The sequence below is a fragment of the Puma concolor genome, chromosome A1 (assembly GCF_028749965.1).
Source record: "Puma concolor isolate L17-30 chromosome A1, mPumCon1.1.hap2, whole genome shotgun sequence".
Classification (NCBI taxonomy): domain Eukaryota; kingdom Metazoa; phylum Chordata; class Mammalia; order Carnivora; family Felidae; genus Puma; species Puma concolor.
The window spans coordinates 134701-155211 of NC_141667.1; the positions used below are offsets into that span (position 1 = coordinate 134701).

Sequence of the window (20511 nt, forward strand, 5' to 3'; positions counted from 1 at the left end):
ACTCTTGATCTCAGAGTCGTGAATTAGAGCCCTGGGTTGGGTATAGAGATTGCTTTTTATTTTTCTTTGAGTAGGCTCTGTGCCCAGCATGAAGCCCAGCATGGGGCTTGAACTCTCGACCCTGAGATCAAGACCTGAGCTGAGATCAAGTTGGACACTCAACCGACTGAGCCACTGAGGCGCCCTGAGATTACTTTAGAAAAACAAAATTGTATTTCTTGGGACTCCTGGAAGACCAGCTGTCTGTGGCCCTGATTCTTACTAATAGTAGCAATAAAATAATAGCATGGACATGTGCACTGGGCCAAGTATTTAGTGTTATTTTAAACTAGGTTTCTCTCTTCTGCTACTACTCTGGTACTTAACAGTTTTTACTAGGACTGTGTTTGGGTTTACAATCGGTGGGGTCGGAGAAGGAGGAGGAAATAACTTGTGACTTTTGCTGCTTGTCTTGTCAGGGTTCCTGGCTTTGTGCTGGTGACTCTTTTCTTGATAACTGAAACATAATGGGAAACTGAGGCACAGCAGCACCAAGCGGGGAAAGAATTCCTGCATGGGTCTGCTTGACTCAGAAGCTTGATTGAGGAACATTTGCAAAAAAGAGGGAAGTCAGAAAATGTGCCTTTTCTTCTCAAAAAGAGATGAGTAATCCGGTTTTAAGTTGGGGAGGAAAAGTGTGAGTGTTACATTTGTCCCTGTACTGCCATTTTCTGTGACTCTGAGAGACAGACACGGTAGAGAATGTGACTCTGAGTTTAGAGTTTATTCCTTGACAGTAAGTACTTCTTTAACACATGTCCATAAATGCCACTGGGAACATTTTGTCATAAAATTATCCCAGATAGATTTGCTCAGTACCTTTTATGTGCCAGGTTTGGAGGTGACGAGCATTGCACATAAAACCTCACTTAACCCTCCAGATGGCTCTCGAGTTCAGCTTCATGTCCCTTCATGGGTAAGGGCACTGAGGCTGAGGGAGGTAAGATTTGGCATCTGTCATGCCTCTCCCTGCTCAGGACGGTCCTGTAACCAATCGGACTGCAGTCAGGTCCCTCACATGCCGTTGTTGTCAAAATTAGTTGGCTTTCTCTGAATCCAGTTTTGGGCAGTGGGTGGAAGGGGGATGGGCCTGGAAGGTCCAGGGTTCCCTTTCGTAGCTTGTAAGTCTGCCCTGTGTTTACAGGGAGGGATCAATGCTGCTCTGGGGAACATGGAGGAGGACAACTGGAGGTGGCACTTCTACGACACTGTGAAAGGCTCCGACTGGCTGGGGGACCAGGATGCCATCCACTACATGACAGAGCAGGCCCCTGCTTCCGTGGTAGAGGTACTGTCCTTGCATGGTCTGTTTCTGGCAGAAAAGAGAGGTCGAGGCAAATGTGGTCGGCCCAAGGAATGGTAACGAGTTGATGTAACAAGGGAAATCTTTCCTATCATTAACCATTCAGTTCATTTAATAACAAAGTTTTTCTCTTTTCCTGAAGTGTTGAAATTTTCATAGAACGTATTGGCTTGGGTTTACAGGTTTATGTTGAAATTGTTTAGTGTAAATTAGCGATGAATATCCCGATTCCTTCAAGGTCCTAGGTGTTTGTTTTCATATTTCACAGCTGGAGAATTATGGCATGCCATTCAGCAGAACTGAAGATGGGAGGATCTACCAGCGCGCTTTTGGTGGACAGAGCCTCAAGTTTGGGAAAGGCGGGCAGGCCCATCGGTGCTGCTGTGTGGCTGACCGCACTGGCCACTCGCTGCTGCACACGTTGTATGGAAGGGTGAGGCCACCCTGGGTGCATGGGGTGACAGGACATGGTCTGGTCAGGCCAGGCATGTGGTGATGAGCTGGAAACAGGCCACTCTGGGACAGGTCAGAAGGTCAGCATGTCAGCCCTGGGGTTGCTTAATAAACAGCAGACTAACATGGCAGGATGTATATTTGTTAATTGTTAATTTGAAAGTGTCTATTTTAGAAAATTAAATTGATCTGCCATACCGAAAGTATAAAAACAGAGCAAGTATTTTAGGACTCAGCACCTCTGAGTTCCTGAACTAATTGATTTAATACTTAAGTGTTCAAACTGGACTAAGGTTTGGGGGACAGTAGTTACTGGATAATCAGGGCCTACTTTGGCATAGCCAAGTAATCAATATTTGGAATAACTCTGATTCATAATAATCAGTATTCTGAATTCTTGCTCTCAAATGGGGACAGATTCTTGATTTGCAAATGTTAGGACCCTGGTGGCAGCTTCGGCTGAGTGCATTGACACACGTGTGACAGGATCTGCCCATCCTGCAGCATACTGTGTCATGTTGGGGAGCTGGTGGTTTTGTGAGAGCCCTTCATGTTTACTGAGCAGCTACAGCATCTTCTCTGACATGCATGACATGTGTATGTCCTTCTTACGGTCTGATCTGATCTGATCATACAGCTGAGAGCAGGGTACCTTTTGTGTTGATCCACAACAGCATCAGCACTGTGGTTGATGCAAGTAAAGTCTGTGGCTTCTTTTGCAGCCCAGGGTTTACCCTGTCCATTTGTTACACACCACATCAGAGCCCTTGACTTGTTCATATGAGCAGTGTTGCTGAAATGTTAGTTTAACACCCTAATGCAATTGAAACTGTGGGATTCTTTTTTCTTTCATGTTTTTTAGTCTCTGCGATATGATACCAGCTATTTTGTAGAGTATTTTGCCTTGGATCTCCTGATGGAAAATGGAGAATGTCGTGGTGTTATTGCGCTGTGCATAGAAGACGGGTCCATCCATCGCATAAGAGCAAAGAACACTGTTGTAGCTACTGGGTAGGAGTCTAACTTGTATTTAGTTTTTCTGTAGGAAAGTTGGGTCTCCGAGTTTCTTTAAAAAAAAAAAAAAAAATGGAGGCAGTGACCTAACCCAGGAGCATAATAAGCTTTGCCAGTCTCAGTTCCATGTCTCCAAAGGGGACAATCATAGCACCTGCCTCAGGTGGGTGAGGAAGTATCTGTCTTCAGTTTGCACCTGAGAGGACCCTTGAGGAAACAGGTTTGGAGAGTCACGTGACACTTCCTGGCTTAACCTGTCTTTTGCTTTAGTGGACACTATGTTTATACTGATTTCTGGTGTAGATAAGTGCTGTTTGTTCACATGATGAAACTAAATTACATTTCTTACATTGTCAGTCCGTTATTTTAACGCTTTACAAGAGTGAGTCCATAAAAAGCAAAAATTTCAGCATTAAAGCAGCACACGCTTCTCAGGGAGGTCGTTCAGATAGCATGACAGTGCCTTGAAGTATAAATGAGAGTGCCTCCTCCATCTCCCAGGCTCCCACCCCAGTTGCCCAGGGTAGTGCGTGCAGACAGCACCTGTCACGGTGCTGCGGGCTGCTCTGTCCACTCTGGTGCCACTAGAAAGGCGATCCTGACGGGACACCATGTGTCACTGCTTTCTCTCTGCTGGCCCGTCTGTTTTCCAGAGGCTACGGGCGCACCTACTTCAGCTGCACATCTGCCCACACCAGTACCGGTGACGGCACCGCCATGGTCACCAGGGCAGGCCTTCCCTGCCAGGACTTGGAGTTCGTTCAGTTTCACCCCACAGGTAGGACGGGACCACTTTCATGGGGTCAGGACTCTCATACCTCTCGATGCCCCTCTGTAGTCCCACACACTAGCACATTCTCAGAGCCCAGCTTGTCATTTGCTCAAGGAAGTTTTTTCCATTTCTCCCGAGGCAGTTTAGGCCACCACCTTGCCTTGGCGATACCTGCTCCAGTCGTAAAGCTGGAGCTTTATGTAAAGACTGTTCAGTGTCCCTCTCCCCAACTCGATTGTCAGCTCCCGGAGGTGGGGACAGGTGCTGCAGTTCACAGTGCCTGGCACATAGTAGGACCTCATCAGTGTTTCCTGAGTGAATGTCCCGAGAGCTGTTGATCAGAGTTGTGGCATGGGCAGATTCCAGTGTTCCAGGGAAAACATCAGGCTGTCCAGTAGAGTATAAAGTCGGGACGAGCTATGGCAGATGCGGCCCCCTGAGATGTTAATGACCATGGTGCCAGTTGTGGGCACATTGAGCTCATCTTGCGTCCTCAGACAGTTGAGTGTGCAAATGTGGAGTTCAGACGGGAGGTCTAGGCTGCAGGTGCAGAATTGAGAGAGTTCGTTATTCAGATATGAAGTGGAGAGAGAGATCTGCCTCTTGGGACAGGCAAGTCTCAATCTGGACTTTGTTTCTAGTTGCTTTTCTGACCTGTCAACTGAGGGGACACCACACTTTGTGGGAGTAGCCTCCCACCATGCTAAAGAACCAGACCTGGGTTTTCTCTTTGCTCTGTCAGTATATTTTTTTCTGATCCCTGGCAGGGATAAAAAGTAAAAAATGTTTTAGGTAGTTTTTTAATACTGGTTTTGGGGGTTTTTGTTTTGTTTTAAAGTTTACTTATTTATTTTGAGAGAGAACATGTGAGCGGGAGAGGAACAGAGAGACCAGGAGAGAGAGAATCCCAAGCAGGCTCCGTCCTGTCAGCATGGAACCTGACTTGGGGCTCTGTCTCCCAAACTGTGAGATCATGACCTGAGCCAAAATCAAGAGTCAAAACACAATCGACTGAGCCACCCAGGTGCTCCAGGAAATTCTTGTTCTTTTTTTTTTTTTTTTTTTTTTTTAAAGTTTGTTTATTTTTGAGAGAAAGAGACAGTGTGAGCAGGGGAGGGGCACAGAGAGAGACACAGAATCCGAAGCAGGCTCCCTGAGCTGTCAGCACAGAGCCTGACTGGGGCTCGACCTCACCAACCGTGAGGTCATGACCTGAACTGAAGTCAGATGCTTAGCCAACTGAGCCACTCATGTGCCTCTGCTTTCTTGTTCTTAAAGCAAGAAAACTCTTCTGGTGTGGTAATGACAGTTTTAACTTTCAGGTGACATTGACATAGGTGTTTGTCTCCTTGTTAAAATTCAGGTGCTTGGCATTCCTTATTGAAGGGACAGTGAGATTAAGGGCACAGACCTGCCTAGTTGCCAGGTGTGCATTTGGCTCTGCCTTCCCAGCTGCAGAACACTGACAAGTTCCTAAGCTATCATTGCTCTCTCTGAAAATAGGGATACTTCCTGGGTTGTTACAAAACTTAGAGTTGTATACAGCAAGTACAGTATAAGTATGAATGGTGGTAATTATTGCTGTTGTTAACCAGTTTTTATTTTTTTATTTTTTTTTTAAGTTTTTATTTTTATTTATTTTCAAGAGACAGAGAGAGACAGAGCATGAGTGGGGGAGGGGCAGAGAGAGGGAGACACAGAATCCAAAGTAGGCTCCAGGCTCTGAGCTGTTGGCACAGAGCCCAATGCGGGGCTCGAACCCACAGACTGTGAGATAATGACCTGAGCCAAAGTCGGACACTCAACCGACTAAGCCACCCAGGCGCCCCATTAACCAATTTTTAGATACGAATTTTCCAAGCTGGTTTTTCTTACCTAGTCACAATTTCATGCTACAAATGAACATTCTACAATTAAAACAAAACCTGAGATATTTAACTCATGCTTGGTTGTGCTGAAAGCTGAAAAGCTGTTGGAATTGGAATATTCAGCCAAGCTGTGTTGTTACTACATTAGCTGCCCTTTCTCCTCACTGCTGCTTCATTGGTGCTTTTTGTTGTCAAAACTTCCTACTATTCCTTACTTAACCTGTCCTTTGTCTTATTCTGTTGTGAGCATCATGACCCTTGCATAACCTTTTCCTTTCCACCCCCAGAAATGTATTGGAAAAAAATTTGCATTTGAAATATTGACCTAGCAATTGTTAGGTTATAATCATCTAATTAACTGGGTTCTTTGCAGGTATATATGGTGCCGGTTGTCTCATTACAGAAGGGTGCCGTGGAGAGGGAGGCATTCTCATTAACAGTCAAGGCGAAAGATTCATGGAGCGATATGCCCCGGTTGCAAAGGACCTGGCATCCAGAGACGTCGTGTCTCGGTCCATGACTCTGGAAATACGTGAAGGAAGGTCTGTGTCATTCTATCCAAAGGTGTCTGAGTGCACACACACACATGCACACCCTCCTTTCTCTTGGGTCGTTGCTATTCATGTCTACATGTGCACATGGGCTGGTGTGGCTTCTGTGTGAGTTTTAGCAACTCACCTACCCCACCCAACTCTGTGTAGGCTGCCTCTCCTCCCCTCTGATGGTTGTTTGTCAATTTATGATATCCCTCTAAAAACCTACATTTTGGGAAGTTAAGCTGGTTTGACTTCAGTCTCTCTCAAATCTGTAGAACATCAATTGTGTGTATGAGTGTTATGATAGAGACACACTCTGTGTGGGGGAGCAAGACACTATGAGTGTTATGATAGAGACAGACACTCTGTGTGGGGGAGCAAGACACACATGCCCACAACCTAAGTTAGCATATGGGCCTTCGATGCTGTTTGGGGACCCACATGCGTTCGAGACCTTCACTGTGCAGGCTCTTGAGTGCCAGCGCTGCCTTACGATGGTGATCTTTCTTGTATCTTTGATGTTATAACTTCTAGAGATTTTATATTTGGAGTGTTTGCATTAAAAGGACTTTCTAATGCATTTACCAAGGAAAACAGCTAATTGTGACTTCCTAAGACTAGAGTATGAGCTCAGTGAGGGCTGGAAGTCTGTCCATGTTCTGGCTGTGCCCTACCACATTCAGTCTACCCTGTCACAGAGCAGGTGCTCAGAGGAGATGTGAAGAATGGATGGCCACAAGTGAAGGGAAATTTTGTACAGCATAAAAAAATGTGAAACTCATAGTCTCACATTTTCTGTAATTGCCGTTTTTTGCCTCACACCGTGATGTCCTTTTCCACCAGAGGCTGTGGCCCTGAAAAAGATCACGTCTACCTGCAGTTGCACCACCTACCCCCAGAGCAGCTGGCCATACGGCTGCCTGGCATTTCAGAGACGGCCATGATCTTCGCAGGTGTAGATGTCACCAAGGAGCCCATCCCCGTCCTTCCCACCGTGCATTATAACATGGGCGGCATTCCCACCAACTACAAGGGGCAGGTGACCAAACCAAGACCCTTCCACAGTGGGAAAGAGGGCGGGAATGATACAGGTGCCCTTGCGAGCTCAGAGAAGACCGACGTTTTCCTCAGAAGGCACTGTGTTGTTGTACAGGCTGCACTTCCCTTGAGTAGATGCTGCCAGAGGGCAGGGGGCTCGGCCACCTTTCAGCTTTCACTTTTCACTCCATAGTGATGAGTAGTTACTGATAACTTACTGATCCCTCCATAGTAGACAGTCATAGATGTAATATCATTGTTTTTCCCAGCTTATAATTTATTTTACCGTATGATCTCTTGTTACTTTTACTGCAGCCTTGTAAATTGTATTCTCTTTACAACAAGTACCTTCGAGGGTTTGTAGTTCACCCAGAGCTTTTTGGTTCTTGACTTTTTTGGCCTGTCCTTAGGCGAGGTGACTGGAGATTATGTTCATAGATGAGTAATAGGCTGGAAGCATCTGAGTTACAACTCAAGTCTGCCCTACTCCCTTCCCTTCATTCGAATCCAGAGTCAGAGTGAGGGAGTAGGGGATCAGAGGTGGTGAGTGAGGTTTCCCGTGAGCAGTAGGTGTGGGATTAAAATCACAGGTGCTGCCACATGGGATCCTTTGATCTCTCTTGGCCTGGGGTGGCTGAGTGTCTGGGTGCAGAGGGCGGACACTGGACTGACACAGAGAGTTCCCTGTAGGTGAGAGCAGATCTGGCCTTCACCTGCCCTCCTCCCTCTGCCCCTGCATGCAGACACCCCACCGCAGGAAGCAGTCCTGTGCAGACTTTGCTCCTAAGTCTTCAGTCTTCCTTCCACAGGTTCTGAGGCATGTGAATGGCCAGGATCAGATCGTGCCCGGCCTGTATGCCTGTGGGGAGGCTGCCTGCGCCTCCGTGCATGGTGCCAACCGTCTTGGGGCAAACTCACTCTTGGATCTGGTTGTCTTTGGTCGGGCGTGTGCCCTGAGTATCGCGGAGTCCTGCAGACCCGGTATGTGTTTCTCCAGGCTGTTTCAGGAGGCAAGAGGTTGCCATGTCTTGATTTGTAATTGGAAATTTGTTTAGTGATCATGGAGGGGGTAGTCTCTTTTTACCCCCCATACGTGAGGAAACGGGGCAATCAGAGATTTATATGGTGATAGACTTGAGACTAGACACAGGTTGGGTGAGGGTCTTAACAATTAAGAAGGTAACCTGGTTTTGGTCAGGTTCTGTCCTATAGTCCTTGTGTTCTGCTTAGAAAAGTCATTGTTAGGGAGTTATTTTAAGGGGAGGTTTATCACATAGTTGCTTGCTCAGTATAAATTACTTATTTGTAGTGAAATATTTTAAACAGGTATGACGATAGAGTAGTTTTCAGTACTTATGGAAAAGTAATTTAGATTCTAAAGACAAAATATAAATACCCTATTAAAGCAGAAAGGGAGGACATAATGTACACAAAACAGAGGATTGGGTCATATCCGTCCCTGCATTGATACAGTGGATTCAAGTCAGTGATTGCGTTCTTCTGTTAAAATAATCTGCTGAGGAAAAAATGCCATGTGCTAGAAGGGTGAGTCCCACTGTGAACAGGACACTTACTGTCACTTTGACATTCAGAGGGTCTTCATGTAGATTGTGTTGGCCCATTTGCTCAGAACAACATGTGAGGGGAAGTCACTGTTCCCAAGGGGAGTGTCGTGGGATCCCCAGGCCTCTGCTCTTCTCGTTACGCTTCATTGACGGTGACTATTTCGTATCAGTTGTGCTATTTTTGTTGCACAAAAGCTTTTCGTATGGACTTTAAGTTGGTGAAAATCTTACTATCCCATTAGTTAAACACAGCCCTTAGTATACCATGCCGTGCTTCCCTTTACGTCTGCAGTTAGCAGATACATGTAAGGAGAAGGACAGTTGTATTTTCAGACACCCTCCCCCTTGCTCTGACTACAAGTCCAGGCTGTGAAGGGCAGATGTGGGGCCCTGTCCCAGTGTTTGCTGCAGAGGCAGGAGTTGAACCCACCTGGTCTGATACCAAATCTGATGCTCATTTCACTATAGCAGTGAAGCCTAAAATCAGATCTCAGAGGAAAGCAGAAAATTTGAGGTTTCTTTTCTTTGGAAAAGAGAAAAAGGAAGTTTTGTAAGATATCTTTACTTTCGGGGCATCTGACTCTGATCCCAGGGTCATGGGATTGAGCCCCACATCAGGGGCTTGGAACCTGCTCAGGATTCTCTCCCTCTGCTCCTTTGCTCATGCACGCACTCATTCTCTCTCTCTCTCTCTCACTCTCACTCTCAAAAAAAAAAAAAAAATTTTTTTTTAATATTGTTAGAAAAAATGAATATCTTGTACTTTTATATCTGAAGGATCAGTATACAGTTTTAAAAAGTTTTTTAAACTTAGCAGTAAAAAGGAACAAATTACTCCTACGTGCAACAACACAAATGCATTTCAAAACATATTAGGTTGTATGACCCAAGCTTAAAAGGCTATATACATACATCTAACTTTATTTACATAACATCTTGGAGGAGACAGAACTAGGGAATAACACGGCTTGGTGGTTGCCGTCCTGCTCATGGTGGAGCTTGTGTGACTCTGTGGGGCAAAATGTGCAAAACTCTACACCAAAAATGATAATTATACTTTAACTTTTAAAAACAAAAAGGAAAAGCATCACTATATTTTCCCAAATACGAATATTTTAAACATTAAAATGTTTAAACCCTAATCTGGATCCTATTATGATGGTTACAGGAATCCATACCGTGTGTCAACATTTGTAGAACTATGCACCTAAAGAAAAATAATTTTGGTAAATGATCACTTTTTTTTTTTTTTTAATTTTTTTTTTTTTCAACGTTTATTTATTTTTGGGACAGAGAGAGACAGAGCATGAACGGGGAAGGGGCAGAGAGAGAGGGAGACACAGAATCGGAAACAGGCTCCAGGCTCTGAGCCATCAGCCCAGAGCCTGACGCGGGGCTCGAACTCACGGACCACGAGATCGTGACCTGGCTGAAGTCGGACGCTTAAACGACTGCGCCACCCAGGCGCCCCAAAATGATCACTTTTTAAAAACGTTAAAAACAAAAGCAGAAGAAACCACAACCAGGGGCACCTGGGTGGGTCAGTCAGTTGTGTCTGACTTCGGCTCAGGTCATGATATAACAGTTTGTGGGTTCGAGTCCCGTGTCAGGCTCTGTGCTGACAGCCCAGAGCCTGGAGCCTGCTTCGGATTCTGTGTCTCCCCCGCCCCACTCCGCTTGTACTCTGTGTCTCTCAAAAATGAATAAACATTATAAAAAAAAGAAGAAGAAGAAGAAAAAGAAGAAACTGTAACCAGCCTAAAATTGGGGCATGTCACATGAGAGACCAGTGCCCAGGCCCCTTGCAGAGAGCAGCTGTGAGCAGCCCAACTTTACCTGCAAACCTTTGTTTCCTGTTTTTCATACCTTCTGCCCCTTTTACCTCTTGAAAAAAATACATTTCAAAACATGTTACCCCCCCCAAAAAAAACCTTTAAAAAATCTTCAAAACATTTATCTTTATTTTTTAGAAAAGCAAGAAGAGCAAATCTTGAGGTTTGGGTAAGCAGATATAGGGGTCTGAATCAGCAAGAGACTTTTAAACGTGCCAGACCAGGTCCTCCCTCGTCTTTGAATGAGGACCACGTGGGTGGTGGTGGCAGAATTGTTGGAAACTGCTCACTACCTGAAGGTGCCAGTTCTCCCTTCTGTAGAGTAATACTGCAAGGTGTCTTTGCATAAATCTAATTTTTAAGCTTAAGAATAGTTTCTGTTTTGTTCAAAGATTTCTTACTGGATACCTCCTCTTTGCCAGAAATTTTGTCTTTATATGTTTACGGCCCCAAGTCAATATGTGGTGCTTCAGTTAAAGGGTGGCTTGGGTGGAACATTGGCTCAGGTTACGGGTACATTTTCCAAAAGCCATTAAATTCTAGCTTTTTGTTTGTATATTTTTTAAGGAGATAAAGTTCCTCCAATTAAACCAAATGCTGGAGAAGAGTCTGTCATGAATCTTGATAAGTTGAGGTTTGCTGATGGAACCCTAAGAACATCAGAACTACGACTCAACATGCAGAAGGTAAGCACCTGTGCTCTGAAGTGAGCAGGCCATTGTGTCCACAGTCCTGTGCCAGGCCCAGGTTGAGTAGCAAGAGGACACATTGCACACAGAAGGCCGCAGGTAGCAGCCCAGGGCGGAAACTACAACTTCTACATCCCACCGTGCTTGTATGTGGCTCCTCAGACCCTCTCTTCTGTTGTGTGTATGTCACAGCCTGAAGGGGGAGAGAGAGTGGAAGGTCCAAGAAGGTCCCGGCTGGGAACTTCCTTATACCAGGCTTCCTGAAAGCCCAGCACATCTCATTGCCAAGAAGTTAATCCTATCATCACACCCAGCTTCTAGCAACTCTGGGAAATGTCTTTAAACTGGGGCCATATTATCCCCTAAATAAAGTCAGGAAGAGTGGAGAGTGTGGGTTTTGGGAGGAAATGGTAATCTGTGCACTAGTTGTCGTCACAGTATTTATCTTCTAGATCAGCATGTCTGATGGGATGTTCTCTGAGGATGGGAACATGTGTCTTTGACCACATGTGACTGTGCAGCATGTGAAATGTGGCTAGCGTGACTAAAGAACTGAGTTTTATTCAGTTTCGATTTAATATAAATCGCTACACATGGTTACTGCATTGGATAACGCAGGGTTAGATCAATAAAAGTAGTATGTAAAACAGCTAGGGATCCATCAGGTTCTTCGACTACAGAGATCCTTGGTCCATAAGTAAGATCTCTGTCCACTGAAATTATTTGTAAGAATTTGTGGAGGCATTTTCCAAAAAGAAGCCACCCTTTGCTTTAGTCACATTCTGATAAGGAGTCCAGTGGCACAAATGCTCACCACCAAAAGTTGCACCATGCAGCTTTTATAGGACTGTGTGGTTCTGTGTTCAGGTGAGACTGAGCTTCAGGGAGGCTTCCTGGAAAGGTAAGGCAAATAGCACGTGTGAAGGACAAAGGTATGTTTAAGGAAACCAGTCAAGTGATCTGTGCAGGACTTTTGTGGGGTACTGATACCAGGAGTTGGGAGGCCAGCTAGGACAGATGTAATCATTGCACTGGATAGTAGGAACTTCCGTTTGGATATGGAAATGGTGAATCCATGAGAGATTTTGAAATAGGAAACCTTAGAGGTATTCCCACTAAATAAGGCACGTACAGATCTTTGACTTACAATGGGGTTATGTCCTGAAAAAATGCATTTAACACACCTGTCTTACTGAACATTCGCCTAGCTGGCCTTAAATGTGCTCAGAGCACCTAGCTTAGCTTGCAGTAGGGAAAGTTCATCTGACATGAAGCCTATTTTATAACAGGGTGTGGTCTGTCTCACGTAATTTATTGAATACTGTACTGCAAGTGAAAAACAGTGGTTGTGTGAGTGGAGATGGTTATTGAGCCTCAGGATCATGGGGCTCAGTGGGAGCTGCAGCTGCTACCACCACCCAGAGTCATGAGAGTGCGCCCTAATGCACACTGCTAGCCTGGGAAAAGGTGACAGTTCCCGGTACGGTTTCTCTGAATGCAGATCCCTTTTGTTTCCTTGTAAAGTTGAAAAATCATTGCTCAAACCCTCATAGGTTAGGGACCATCTGAATTGGTATCTGCTGTGTGCCAGGCAGTATTCTAGATGCCGGAGTCATCCAAAGAAAACAAAAAATCCTGCCCTCGTGGAATGTACATTTGAGTTGGGGGACGGAGTAATCATTTTGCTGATTCCAGTAAATACAGTAAGAAAGAGAAAAGAAATGACGAATGTATTGAAAAGGAGTAGACAAAATTATTGCTTACTGATACAATTAAAAATTCCAAGATGGTAAGTGGAAAACTAATAAAAACAAGAATGAAGTAAAGCATCTGGATAAAAGATTCATATATAAAAATGAGTGGCTTTCCAGTATACCTGCAGTAATCCATTTGAAAATGATCTTCACAGTGCAGCCAAAAAGTTTAAAATACCTTGAATAAACCTAACCCTAAAGAGTATGACAACATGAGTGCTGAAGAACATAAAAGAATGTTTTAATTAACATTTACTAGATTCTGAGATAGCTTTTTCCCTTTGCTTTTGCTGAAAAGTCAAGACGTTTGATGGTATGCTTTATAATTTTTAAATTATGTATCATTCTAAAGAAATAGATGAGGTATCTGTTAAATAGAACTAAGTCAACAAGCTGTGTTAGTCTGTGATAGAGAAGGAGACATCTAGATCAGTTGCATAGAGTCCAGAAGTAGGCCCAGGCACACGCTGTGATTAAGCACGGGATAAAGGGGTTTTTCAAGCGTGATGAAAGGTCATTCGGTGAGTGATAGGAAACAAAGGTAGATCCTAAAATAAATTTCAGTTTTATTTCATGTCCCATTTCTTATGAGCATAAACAAGAAAACCATACAGGAATTTGACACATGAGGAGTTTTTACAGTATTTAACCAGAAGTCCACCAGGGAACGCTCCCAGGCTTCTCACTTCTCCCTCTACTTTATGACCATCCACTCCAGGCTCACTGCAGACCACCTCATAATCTTAGCACTTCTTAGTTTGTGTCAGCAAGGAGCCACCTGCTGCTCCTAGAACATTTACCACCAGATCTCGAGGGTGGAGCAAGTCTAGGAACTGCTGTCTCCTTGGGAATTCGAAGGTGGAACCCTTACACCTTTCTGCCACCACTCAGTACATTATGCCTCAGAAGTAAGTCTGCTTGGAATCACAGATCTTGGCCAAGTTCCACAAACTGCCTTCCCTAAATGCACAATGTTCCATTTTAAATAATGGACATGGATTTAAGACATGTACTTAATAGGAACATAGAATCATGTTTTAAAAGCATTTATCAGGGGCACCTGGGTGGCTCAGTCAATTGAGTGACTGACTTCGGCTCAGGTCATGATCTCACTGCTCGTGGGCTCAAGCCCTGCATCAGGCTCTGTGCTGACAGCTCAGAGCCTGGATCCTGCTTCGGATTCTGTATCTCCCTCTCTCTCTCTCTCTCTACCCCTTCCCCATTCACACTCTATCTCTTAAAAAATAAACAGTAAAAAAATTTAAAAAGCATTGGGGTGCCTGGGTGGCTCAGTCAATTGAGCGTCTGACTTCGGCTTAGGTCATGGTCTCGCAGTTCGTGGGTTCAAGCCCCACGTCGGGATCTGTGCTGACAGTTCAGCCTAGAGCCTGCTTCAGATCCCGTGTCTCCTTCTCTCTCTGCCCCTTCCCTGCTCACTGTGTCTCAGAAATGAATAAACGTTAAAAAAATTAATAAAATAATAAAAAAGCATTAATCAGAACTTCATTTAACATCTATTTATGATAAAACTCTCAACAAGGCAGGTATAGAGAGAATGTACCTCAGTGTAATCAGGGCCATATGTGACAAGCCCACAGCTACTGTCACACTCAGTGGTGAAAAGCTAAAAGCTTTTCGTCTTAACACAGGAGGAGCAACAATGTTCACTCTTACCACTTCGTTCAACACAATACTGGAAGTCCTAGCTAGAGCAGTCAGGCAGGAAAGAGAAATAAGAGGTGTCCAAATGGGAAAGGAAGAAGTAAAAGTCACTATTTATAGATGTATCAGATCATATTTGACACAGACTCCACCAAAAAAACTTAGACCTGGTAAGTGAATTCAGTAGTGTTGAAATATGCAAAATCAATACATAAAAATCTGTTGTTTCTGTATACAAAGAATAAATCTTCTGAAAGAGAAATTAAGAACATAATACCATTTACAATTGTATCAGAAAGAATAAAATACCTGGGAATAATAAATTTAACCAAGGAGGAGAAAAATCAGTACACTGAAAACAGTAAAACAGTTTTCTCGTATAGAATGGGAGAAAATATTTGCAAATTATATGTCTGATAAGGGGCTAATATCCCAAAATATATAAAGAACTCCTACAACTCAGTAGTGCAAAAACAGCCTAAGAAATGGACAGAAGGGCTGAATGGATGTTTCTCCAAAGAAGACCTATGGGATGGCCAACAGATACATGAAAAGATGCTCAATGTCACTCATCATCAGGGAAATGCAGATCAGAACCACAATGAGCCATGGCTGGCTGGCTTAGTCAGTGGAGCGTGCAACTCCTGGTCTTGGGCTTGTGAGTTCGAGCCTTGTGTTAAAAATAAAATCTTTTTTGGGGCGCCTGGGTGGCTCAGTCAGTTGAGCGGTCAGCTTCGGCTCAGGTCATGATCTCGCGGTCCGTGAGTTCGAGCCCCGCGTCGGGTTCTGTGCTGACAGCTCAGAGCCTGGAGCCTGTTTCAGATTCTGTGTCTCCCTCTCTCTCTGACCCTCCCCCGTTCATGCTCTGTCTCTCTCTGTCTCATAAATAAACGTTTTAAAAAAAAAAATTGTTTTTTAATAAAATAAAATCTTTTTTAAAAAGGTGAAATGCATAAGAAAAAATCTAAAGGGTTTAATGGTTCTTGGCATGGCTTTTCATATGAATTGAAGATTTACAAATGGTATTTTGTGTTACAGTCGATGCAAAATCATGCCGCAGTGTTCCGTGTGGGAAGTGTGTTACAGGAAGGTTGTGAGAAAATCAGCCAGCTCTATGGAGACCTAAAACATCTGAAGACATTTGACCGAGGTGAGCATTTCTGTGGGCCCCTGCACACAATTGGGGTGCTGGGCATTTGCAAGGGAGGCTGCCTCAGGGTCCTGTCCATCCCACTTAGTGCTGACTTACCCGTCCTTGCTATTTGTGTGGATGCTGGCAAGCCCATAGCTACAGCCTGGAGTACCCATCTGACTGGATCCTGTCTCTCATGGGTGCCTTGTGTGTCCTCAGGAATGGTCTGGAACACCGACCTGGTGGAGACCCTAGAGCTGCAGAACCTGATGCTTTGTGCACTTCAGACCATTTATGGAGCAGAGGCTCGGAAGGAGTCACGTGGTGCTCATGCCAGGGAAGATTATAAGGTGCGCCTTCACAACATACCCTATTTGCACATCATGCCTTCTCTCACCTGGCCTTGCTTAGTCCCTAACCCTGTACTTTCTCTGCATTTCACTCAATTTTCCCAAAAGTAAATTTTAAAAAGTATGCCCTTTTTTTCCCCCCCTGATAACTTTTATACTTTGGTATCACTGTGTTTACTACCAGTGTGACCTTTTTCTTGGTTTGGATCAGTATCTGCTGCTGCCAGTAGCACCCTGAGCAAAACACACCTGAACTTTACTTGGTCAAAGGTTACTGTGCAGTCCGAGTATTATTGCCAGAAAATGCTAACTTACTGACTTAAAATGATGAGGAAATCATCATTTGAGACCTGATCTCATCTTGGGTCACTTTTTAAAAAATTTTTAATGTTTGGTTTTTTTAATGTTTATTTTTGAGAGAGAGACAGAGCACAAGTTGGGGAGGGACAGAGAGAGGGAGACACAGAATCTGAAGCAGGCTCCAGGCTCTGAGCTGTCAGCACAGAGCCTGACACAGGGCTCGAACTCATGAACCGAGAGATCATGACCTGAGCCGACATTGGATGCTCAACTGACTGAGTCACCCAGGCGCCCCATTGGGTCACTACTTTTTTAAATGACCTGATTTTTATGCAGAGTACAGTTGTCAGATTTTTCCAGAACAGAGCACTCAGCATATGACAGCAAAACATCAAGGAAATGGGCACTCGGGAACAAACACGAATTTAGGATGGAATATCGGCAGGACCCGAGCCACTTTCCAGACAGACAGGCTTTGGTCTGGGACAGTATTAGTGTTCCTGGTAGCAGGCTCACCAGTCAGCTGTGAAACTTTGTTAATTTACCTTCCACTGACTGGAGCTGGATTAGATTAATATTAATTAAGCACGTTTGTCACATGTACTGAGAACTGGAAGCTTCTCTAGGCTGTTGGTTTGTGTGATGAGATGAATGAGTTTTCATTCAGTGTTAGCAGATAAGCAGGTGGAAGCTGCTTCCCCTGAGAGAGCTCACCTGTAGGTATGTGTTCAGAAATAAGGGAAGGTGGGGCACCTGGGGGGCGGGGGGCGGTGCTCAGTCAGTTAAGCATCTGACTTTTGATTTCGTCTCAGGTCATGATCTCACCATTTGTGAGATCAAACCTTGTGTCGGGATTCTCTCTCCTCTGTCGCTCCACCCCTCTCCCCTGCTCATGCTCCTTTCTCTTATATAAAATAAAAAGGGAAAGAAGGTGCTAGCCCCACTTGCTTGCCTTTCCCCACCACCACACTCACCTCACTCAGCAGAAACAGAAGCAAAGTGTTTTTATTTTATTTAATTAATTTTATTTTTAAGTAATTTGTCTCTACACCCAACATGGGGCTCAAACGCTTAACCCTGAGATCAAAAATTGTGTGCTCCACCGACTGAGCCAGCCAGGTGCCCCTGGTTTTCATTTTAAGAGGCTCTTGTACATTCTTATTCATTACTATGTGCCGTGTATTCCTTAATAGTGTTCAGCTTCTCTTTGAGAGTTTTTGAACAAAATTTTAATATAATTGCTAGAACTGAAACATTTCAATAAAAGCTGAAAGAAGATGAAAGTTCCCAGAGTACAGAGCAGAAATACAAAGTATTTGATAAACTTTTAAGTGCATAAAAGATCTGATTTCCACACCCAACCACCCACTGGTTGTAGAAATGGAGCTCTGAGCTCATGGTGCTGCAGACCCACTGCTAGCTCTGTGGCCTCGGTGGATTCTACCCTTGTTGGGACCTGCGCCGTGGAGGCCCTGGAGTGAGGAACGGCCTGTCTGAGAGCCCCAGGGTGGACAGGTCCTCTGGAGGACTGACCACTGGCAGATGGATCACATGTCTCATCTCTCCATCCCACCTGCATTTGGGACTCAGTTGCACTGTTTTTCACATTGTGTGTTGTTTTAGATCAGATCTACACAAAATGGTTTTTCATTAAGGATTGTAGAAGGAAGGGGCAGGGGTTGAAAAATGGACTAGGAATGTCCCAGCTCAGAACAAGGTCTGGTTGGGTCAGTGGATACCTCCTTGTTGGGTGGGATCTAGGGGGATTCATAGCAGACTGGTCTCTCATGTGTCATTTCAATGAGTTTGCCATATTTTCCGGTTAAATTGCTGTTAGAGAAGTAAGAAACTTGAAGTGTGATTGTTAGTGGTATTTTCTGAAATACACTTACTTTCTCTGGCCTCAGGAGCGGATTGACGAGTATGATTACTCCAAGCCCATCCAGGGGCAGCAGAAGAAGCCATTTGAGGAACACTGGAGGAAGCACACCCTTTCCTATGTCGACATCAAGACTGGGAAGGTATATGGGGGCATGTTCTGTTCACATAGCGCTGACAAATACGCTGTCCCACATGTTCTAGAGTTCAGCATATGACGGACTGGGAGAAGCAGCATGGATTTAAGTCGACCATTGACAGATTTGAGATACCACTGGAAAAGACCTTGTCAGTCAGCTTCTGTCTGGAGGCAGAATTCAGCATGGGCAGGTGGTTCAGAAGGGCTGGTCTTCCACAGCTTAGCACTGGGCAAGGAGTGAGCACCCAAGCCTGGATAGCAGGGGAGGGGATGAGGATTCTGGAGCCCATAGAGAGCAAGATCGGGGGTGGGGGTGGGACGGGAAAACACTCCTTTCTTCCCATTGGTCGGACCACCTCAGGGTGCAGCCTCAGGGAACCCAGGGTATGCTGTGCAGCCCTTGGCATTGGCCTGGGCACAGCAAGCAGGGGAGGGGGTGAGGGTGCTGGGAACAACCAGCTACAAGTACAATAAAGGCTCACAGTCTTACTCCACCGAAGGGTAATTCACCCATTTGACTTTTCTCCTGGGCATTAAGAGTCCGAAATAAGATACAAAGTGTGTACCCTTAAGCTTTTCAGGCTTGTAAGGGATCATCTCAATCATTTGTCTCAGTCTGCAGAAATTGCATTGTGCTTTGTTGTCATCACTTCATACAGAGTGCCTAGTGTCTGCTATTTCAGGCAGGCAGTGATTTTCATAATTTTGCATGAAGGCTATTTTCTGACAGTGCATGTAGAAAGATATCAGACTGGGGCCACCTGGGTGGCTCAGTCAGTTAAGTGTCTGACTGTTGATTTCAGTTAAGGTCCTGATCTCAGTTTGTGGGGTCAAGCCCCGCATTGGGCTCTTCACTGACAGCACAGAGCCTGCTTGGGATTCTGTCTGTCTCTCGCGCTTTCTTTCTCTCTGTCTCTCTCTCTCTCTCTGTCTCTCTCTCTCTCTGTGCCCCTCCCCCACTCTCGCAATCGTGCATGCTTTCTCTCAAAAATAAACAAACATCAAACAAATTACTTAGAAAGGGATCAGACTTCTGTCTCAGTACAATCCTATTTTTGGTAATGTTCAAGACTTTTTACAATTATATAAGAAGTAAGTGCTCATTTTAAAGTATAGAAAGTGCAAGATAAAGGAAATTAACATTTGTAAGATCACCAGTCACAGATACCCCTTATTATTATTTTGAAATTTTTATTTGTGAAATTTTGAAGTTTATTTTGAAAATTTATTTTGAAATTTTATTTTATTTCATTATTATCATTTTGAAATATTTTCCTTCAGGTTTTGCATGTATGTTTATACACTTTCCTTAAATATGAGTAGAAAAATATATAGTCTAAATGTAATTAAACGATGACAGTATATACAGGGTTTCACCTACTTCTTAAGCATTTGTGTAAAGCATCAAGAATTTTGTACATTGTTATTTTAATTGCTGTATTTCACTACATGGATTTACCATAATTTACATAGCCCTGTTGTGCTTTTAGATCCTTTTTGAGTTTGTTAGTGAAAAATACTCTAGTACATATTTGTGGTTTTAAGTTCCTGAAATTTGCCAATTTTTTTTTTTTTTTTTTTTAATTTAGTTTGAGAGAAAGAGAACAGGGGAGGGATAGAGAAGGAGACTCCCAAGCAGGCTCTGTGCACTGTCAGTACAGAGCCCCATTCAGGGTTCGAACTCACGAACTGAACCGTGAGATCATGACCTGAGCCGAAATCAAGAGTTGGGTGCTTAACCGACTAAGCCGCCCAGGTGCCCCTACAAATAAGTTTTATAGTTAATTTTTCAAAAGAGCCTAAGAGAATGCTGTTTGTGTGGTTTTCTACAAATTTTGTCTATCAATTTTTCTTTTTAAGGTCTCCTTGGAGTACAGACCCGTCATTGACAGAACTTTGAATGAGGCAGACTGTGCCACAGTCCCTCCAGCCATTCGCTCCTACTGATTGGGCCAGAGGTGACCGACTTTGTACCCATGTATAATAATAGCTCATGTGTGCTTTTATATCATAACTGTCCTATTGATACCCTGTCCTCAAGGGAACAAGGGTCACCATTCGAATAGGTATCATCTACCTGGTGGCCAGAAGCTTGCCAGTAATCAACAGCCAGGAAGTGTGAGGCTTCATTCTTGTGAACTAATAAAACTGGGCATGATGCTTAAATAAACATAAATTACAAACCTA

General features: G+C 44.2%; 1 protein-coding gene across 2 annotated transcripts in view; it reads left to right on the forward strand.

The window, feature by feature from the left end:
- Positions 1-20511, forward strand: part of SDHA (succinate dehydrogenase complex flavoprotein subunit A) — a 30053-nt gene extending 9542 nt beyond the window's left edge. For both annotated transcript variants that reach the window (XM_025923443.2, XM_025923444.2), the window contains exons 4-15: positions 1184-1327; positions 1611-1775; positions 2658-2806; positions 3463-3587; positions 5823-5991; positions 6829-7024; positions 7833-8004; positions 10988-11106; positions 15564-15675; positions 15877-16007; positions 18215-18328; positions 20185-20511. In XM_025923443.2, coding sequence (XP_025779228.1) covers positions 1184-1327; positions 1611-1775; positions 2658-2806; positions 3463-3587; positions 5823-5991; positions 6829-7024; positions 7833-8004; positions 10988-11106; positions 15564-15675; positions 15877-16007; positions 18215-18328; positions 20185-20271 — 1683 coding nt within the window. In that variant the 3' untranslated portion in view covers positions 20272-20511. The remainder of the gene's footprint in view (positions 1-1183; positions 1328-1610; positions 1776-2657; positions 2807-3462; positions 3588-5822; positions 5992-6828; positions 7025-7832; positions 8005-10987; positions 11107-15563; positions 15676-15876; positions 16008-18214; positions 18329-20184) is intronic.